The following is a 7,106-nucleotide window of genomic DNA, read 5'->3' as shown; positions in this document are numbered from 1 at the left end:
GGTACGATTCATAGTAGAAGGTGTTACCGATTAAAGCATTGTCAAACTCCAAATACCTATGGAACCTTCAATACAAACGATTCAGCTTAATGGATTTCTTTGGATTTGGTTTGACTCAGTGTTCTTTTACAGACCTATAGGTACATTGTAAATTATGCTGCTAGCAAATACTGTGAAGTGTCTATAAAAATGAAAAGAATTGTACAGCTCGTCCATGAATAGTAATAGAGATAGTCGTAGTAAGCTACTTCAATAAATTGTGGAGTATACACAGAGACATTTATGGGAAATATGAGTACAGGCCAAATGCAACATGAGATAATAGAATTCAAACTACACTCAATTTGGTGATCAGTATTACAAGCCATGAAACAGCTTTCCAACTCTTTACAAAATATAAAGAGGAAAAGTTCACCACATAAATTAATCAGAAACATTTATTGAATACTGAATGTTGGACGACTTTGTCCTTGTTTCCCGGTTATTATAAATTATCTCTCGCACATTTCACGTCGGGTAGTTCCTTTCGAGTGCTGTCTGTCTGATCTAAAATGAGCAAAGCACATCAACCAGAGTTGAAAAAGTAGGTCAGGTTCGTGTTTGATTTATGGACAATTTATTTTAGGTACCTTGACAAGCGTCTAAGACGTAAGTTATTTCGGTTATGTAAATGTGATTGTAATATTGATAACTACTGTGGTGTAAGTTATAGATTAATCATGAAGCCATGTTTGTGGATGTAATGCACATAAGTTTTGGAGCTTCAGAACTTCCAGCTGAATAAGGATACACAGTTCGTTACCGGGTTGGCTGTCTGTATTTCTATTAGCTTCTCCAACTATTTTGTCTGTTTGGACGTTGTTTCCGGTTGATGTTTACCCAGCTCGTGCCGATTGATAAAAACGGGTTGTTTCTGTTCGTGCATCAAACTGATCTGCCCTGGCTAGAGATCTAAACCAAGATTTCTTGTTTTCATAATTAGTAGGTCAAACAGCGAGACTATAATTTATGAACGAAAACAGGTCCTAAATTTTGGCGCGAAATTAATTCATCCACTGGGCTAAGTGGAGTTTTGGCGTTATAGTGGATGTCAGTTCGTGATGAAAACCCCAAATCTAATTTCTAACTCTAAATATCAACTGTAAATATTAGTCCTAGTTCCTAACATTTGGCTAATGACCCTCATTTAACCTTAGTATGTAGGTGGACATTCTCACGGTCTTTTTAGCGTCGCTCAAAAACCGTCTATAAATTAATTTCACTGGTTAAACTATGATATAATGATTATCTCACTTCTCAACTACTTTTAAGTACATCTGTTGACACTTATTCCAGAAGTAATTAGGTCGTTGCGAACTAAAATTTTTACCCATGATCATTAAACATTAGCTAGTTCTTAGGTCTAATGTTCACCCATTATTTAGACTTCGCTTTACTGTGTTTGGAAAAGCCACGTATTTATTTTTCCCGTCACACCACGTGCTGCCCCGCCTACACAATTTTTCTAAGTCTAGAGTAGTCATTCGTCACAAATTAAACGTTCTGTGACCTGACCAGGAACCAGTGTGGCGATTTTCTTTGACTAAAATGTAGGAAATAACTTATCTGTTGTTCCGTCACGATGAGAAACTATTTTACTGTTCAGCTTATGAGTGGCGTAAGTCCACTAATTTTGTTATCACAGCCGTTCGGTCCAGCTTTACCCTCCTCAGCTTCCTGCGTTCATTTTTAGTTGTTTGCCTTTTAATTTCCTGTTCATATGTTTGTTTATACTACTATGGGATTTGAATCGACAACTGCATTTCTGTACTAATGTGGTAAGGCGACTCGAACTGATGTACGTACGTACGAAGTTCTACGTTGTAACTGACTACTATTTTTGAAATTTCAATTCTGTTCTGTCATGGGACTACTTAATCTGATATACTGACTCTGTCTTATATTGTTCACTACCAAAGCTATATGAAGCGCTTTGGTTTCGTTTTGGACTTCACGTTACCATTTATTTTGTTTAGTGGCTAGGTATAAATATTGGTCTTGTAAAACCACTCAAGTACCGTAAATTGTGACGTCACTATTCTGTCTTGATCATATTCTACTAGTCCACCATAACATATATAATAATAAAATAATTAACTTATTCTCCAGGTACTTTGATATAACCCACACTTCAGGGTTTAATGATACTATTCGGTTGCACAAACCGTGGTAAATAGAGGGATGCTCAGACCTGGGACTCAGTGGTTGATAGTCAAATCCTTTAATCATTTAGCCACCGCTTTACCGTTTCATCATAATGTCTGAATCTAGGCCATCTAACGGGCAGACTGTAGTGTTTATTCGGTATCTATATGATTCGCGAGAAAAATGGTTATTCGTCCGAAATATGTATACACCACAAAAAAGATCAGGTTGTTAAGAGATAGAAAAACGAAAGTGAGCATGATGAAGAAAATAAAAGTGAATAGAAATTGGTTTATGAAAGCGAAACAATAATAATAATGAGAGGATAAGTTTAGTTAGAGAGGATACAGTCACAAAGAATTGTTTGAGTTAATGAAGTTACTCCCATCGACAAAGCATTAGAAAGTTACATCACGATCGCCTCTGGCTTCTATTTTGAACTGTCTGATAACGTCTAAAGCCACTGTGTTGCATCTTCTCTTTGACTCCAACCAAGGAGTGGTGAAGGACCAACAGAAGCCAGTCCTGTACGGCTTCCTTTCATGCTATGACACCATGTCACACACTGACAACCTCTGCCTTTTCCAGCCAATCGACAAATAATGGGAGATGTGGAATTCGCTGGGACAATCATAAGATATTCAAGCCACAGGTCGGTATTTCAAGATGGTTACACTAACTGAATTATTGTCACTGTATCCGAACGTATGATGCCGAACCTCTTCATTACTAACATATTGTTCCCATTGGATATCAGCGATTCTCCGGAGACAACGATGACCAAACACAATGGGTCGTCTAACATCCTCAGCTCGGCGAGTTCAGGTTTCACAAGCGTAGAACAAAACTGCTCTCACCAACGCATTGTATAACCGACCTTTCATGACAAGACTAACATCACGAAGGCGCCAAAGATGGCTCACATTGGCATAAGCCTCACTGGTTTTCACGACAAATGAACTGATCTCATTACTCACACCACTACCAACAATTAATCGGCTACTCAAACACATGGACTTCTCGACTACTTGTATTTGCTCAACACTAAAAGTCATTGAAGGTTCAGGGTCATACCGGTCTTGTCAAATTATTTTGTAATTAAAAGATGCAAAGTACATACGGACACTAATTGTCAACTGATTAAGTGCGGATTGCATACCTTGATTATCATCGCACAGTAAGACAATATCCGCATACTCAAGGTCGAGTGGTTTTTCTCCAGGCAACAGATCCACACAACCATTGCCTACATCCGTCAGGGCTGTTTCCAGAACATCATCGGTGGCAAAGTTAAAGAGAAATAGTGAGATTTGGCAACCTTGCCTAACCCCACTGCTTAAATGAAACGGTAGAGAAAGGTGTTTGTACATTGGGCTTTCAAGATGTTAACTAAACTCTCAGGTACACCCTACTTCAATAGACAATTCTAGAGAACAGTCCTGTCCCACGAATAGAAGACGGCCTCAATGTCAAGATACACTATTGTTAGCTTGTGATAAGTATTACGGTGTTCTAACATTTGGAGGAAGGTAAAGATATGATTAATATATATTCCATCAGAACAAAAACCAGCCTGTTTCTAGAGAGTCGATGTCTTTCGAGTTTCGAACAATCTAAGAAATATGACTGAAGCCAATAGTTTGGACGCAATCGAAAGTAGACTAATCAACTGACAGTTTTTGCATCAATGACATGAACCATTTTTAAACATAGGCAAGGTGTTGGAACAGTTTAATTGCCAGATGTTTGTTAACAACTGAGCTCCATGCCCAGAAGGTCACCACCACTTTTGAAAAGGCCCGGAGGTAATTCATCTGGGTCTGGTGATCTATGGAGCTTCAAGAGTTGTATTTCTTTGCGAACTTTCGCCTCGTTGGGTGGATCAGTCGTCACCGGCCATGGAGGACAGGAAAATCTGATTAATGTCCCTGGGGCAGCATACCAGTTGAACTGTTCCTCGAAAAACTCTATCCGTTGTCCAAGACGTCGATAGATTTTATTGACTGGCATCTCATCAGCTTTACAGATTAGTTCACTCACATCAAACGTCGTGCTGCCAGCAACTCGGATGAGTTGAAAGAACTTCCGGTAATTACCAGATGTAGCTTCGGCTTCTAACTCCAACCACCAGGCTTCTCGGTCATCACGCAAACTTGGCACACTTTCATTGCGTAACGATTGTCGTTTATGGTCAAACTCTCTGTCACCTAAAGTAGATCGACGTGCTTCAGTGAGTTGTAAGTGCGTATAGAAACCCAATGCTTATTAGTGAGATGTTTCGCGAAACCTCAAGCAACTCTACTCGCCATTTTCATGGCGTGGTGTAAATGCAGCCAATGCTCATCTATGCTTTCGGTGGGTTTATAGCTAGCCTCAAACCTGGTTCCGTTTGATATTTAGTTACAACAGAAGCTACAACCAATTTGCTTACATCGATCCGTTCAGGGTGATTAATTTGTTGGCCATTGAGACACAAACAAGGGCATGATCAGAGCCCAAATAAGTAGTTCAAAAGAAGCGATAGTTTTCTACACAACCATTTCAGCGGTAGCTGATTGCGACGTGGTCAGTCTGCATCCATGTTTGAGATGCAGACTGTTGATTCCAGGTAGCACATCGAGGATGGCTGTGCCAATAGTTGGTGCTAGGCAGAAACAGGTTGTGGTTTGCTCACAGTTTCACTAGGTGGTCCTCGTTATTTGACCTGAGACCAACCTGTCCCCATCGGCCACCTAAACGACTCTTCTGTGTCTAGAAACCCGACCTGACCATTCAAGTCTCTGGCTAGTACCACAATATCTGTCGAACGCACCTTCTGTATAACACTTAATTAATAATAAAACCCATTCTTGGTCGCATCTGGACTGCAATTTGTCTGATATGACAAAAAGACATGGTTCTTTAAACCAATTTGTCCTCACTTTGATGAAGATTCCTAATCTAACAACACACAACCAACTGTCGATGGGGACCCATTCGGTTAGTGCGCCACCAACGCCAGAAAAAACAAAGATACCACAGGGTTTCTGGATAAACACATAAAAACATTTTTCTCAAAGTGAACTAGAGCGAGAATTCGTAGCACTTCACAAAAGTCTTGAATATAGGTCTCGGATAGACAACAAATATCGATGTTGAGACCTAACGACATGACCAACCCTATATGTTGTCCGGTCCGCATAAGTGTACGAACGTTGAGGGATTCTAGTTTGAACAGTTTACGTGGTTTCGAAAAGGCTGGTTCGGAATCCATATTCGGTGGTATCATTCAACTTCCGATTAGTTTGTAACTTGAGATCGTTTATGTGAAATAGGATTCTCACCATAGGCGAGCTTCTGTGAAATTCCAAGGATAAAATAATATACTAAATAGAAATAAGGGAGTAGACAAGTGACGCAATGTTAACTAAAAGTACCAACAATTAGTTTTGAGTAGGATTCGCGGGGATGAGAATGAAATCGTGATTAGTTTTTCAATTTGAAGCCATCGTTTAGTTTGTGTGTGGGTTGGAATTTCGCTCAGTTACTCATACTGAAGTAGGTGGTTTGTTCAGGGAACCATTTCCAGAGCTTTCGACTGTGAGGTCTAATCCACAAGACAGTGGAACAACGTCAGTTTCGTGACAGGCAGTGGCTAACAATAGGTTTATAAACCATTTGTTCCCCCACTCGCTATTACTGCTAATAACTAGTTAGTTGCTACATAATGGCAAATATAAATCGTAGACAGTGTGTCTCGTGACAAGACTTACACATCTATGTTGACCTTTTATACTTAAATTACAAATATCTCAATACTTAATTCATGTTTTATTCACTTCACTCCTAGCTTTTTATTGCTCCTGTATCGTTATCTTTCTATTTTCTATCTCTTCAATTTTTCCGTGTACGAACAATAACTGACGTTTTGTTTGCCCCCACTCGTTATTTATTTAAGTCAAACCCGACCTCACTAGATTTTAGAAGCAAGCTAACAATACAGTCCCTTATACACTCTTAAATGTTGACCATGCTTTTGGTACCGCTTAAGTGAGGTAGTAAATATAATCAAGAGATATCCAAATATAGGGTATGATAAATGGATTACATCAATGATTTATTACCATCTGGTCGCACAAAAACAGTGTAAGAAGAAACCTAAATGTAAGTTTGCGTAGAGCAAATCTCGTCAACCTCTAATTCATCCAACGCGACAAATTGTGAGCATCTAAAATTATTGTTTATCCTTTTTGAATCTACCGTTTATGAGATTCTGTGTTTTCAGTTCTAAGTATATTTTTATCCTATGAAAATCATATGAGAATAGAACTTTTAAGTGATTTTATGCTTTTTCAGTATGTATTCTATGAGATCAAGCTCTTGTAACCCATATTAACAGCGCTACTTGTCAACGTTTTAGAACTATAAATCTTGATATTTTATTGAAAAAATTATCTGATTATATAGTATGTTAAATTAAATCAGAATATTAGAATCATAACTATCATCGCACGTATCCAGACAGACCTGTCGATATTAGCTATACTCATATCCATATTATTCCACGTTGCGAATTTCAGAACTCTAATATTTTACAATTGCAGTCTGTTTCCACCACTTCAAGTATATCGTATTCTTATCGAAATTGTTCACATCAACATGAAACATTGGTGCTTGTCACACTTTTTAACAAAATTTCTAATTTGTTTTCTTTTCATAGTGAAGCTCAACGCAAATCGAGAAGTTGTCGGTGTTTTGCGTGGCTTTGATGCTTTCATGAATATTGTTGTCAGTGATGCTTATGAAGTCACTAAAGATGGTAATCAGATCAAGATTGATATGGCCGTTGTCCGCGGCAATAGCATTAATATCGTGGAAGGCGTAGATCGCATTTAAATGTATATATGTACTCGTTTATTTCAATAAACCCTTTTCACTTTATA

The 7,106-nt window shown here is 38.5% G+C and overlaps 1 protein-coding gene across 1 annotated transcript; it reads left to right on the top strand.

Moving 5' to 3' along the window:
• The first annotated feature begins 500 nt into the window (after positions 1 to 500).
• Smp_038680 (putative small nuclear ribonucleoprotein G (snrnp-G)) lies at positions 501 to 7,106 on the top strand. The gene is made up of 3 exons (XM_018796623.1): positions 501 to 583; positions 626 to 648; positions 6,884 to 7,106. The coding sequence occupies exons 1-3, from the start codon at positions 552 to 554 to the stop codon at positions 7,057 to 7,059; spliced, it is 231 nt and encodes a 76-aa protein (XP_018651746.1). The 5' UTR covers positions 501 to 551; the 3' UTR covers positions 7,060 to 7,106.

This window comes from Schistosoma mansoni, chromosome 4, assembly GCF_000237925.1.
Source record: "Schistosoma mansoni strain Puerto Rico chromosome 4, complete genome".
Taxonomy (NCBI): Eukaryota; Metazoa; Platyhelminthes; class Trematoda; order Strigeidida; family Schistosomatidae; genus Schistosoma; species Schistosoma mansoni.
Note: the sequence above shows the minus strand (reverse complement) of the source record. Positions and strands in the feature narration are given on the sequence as shown.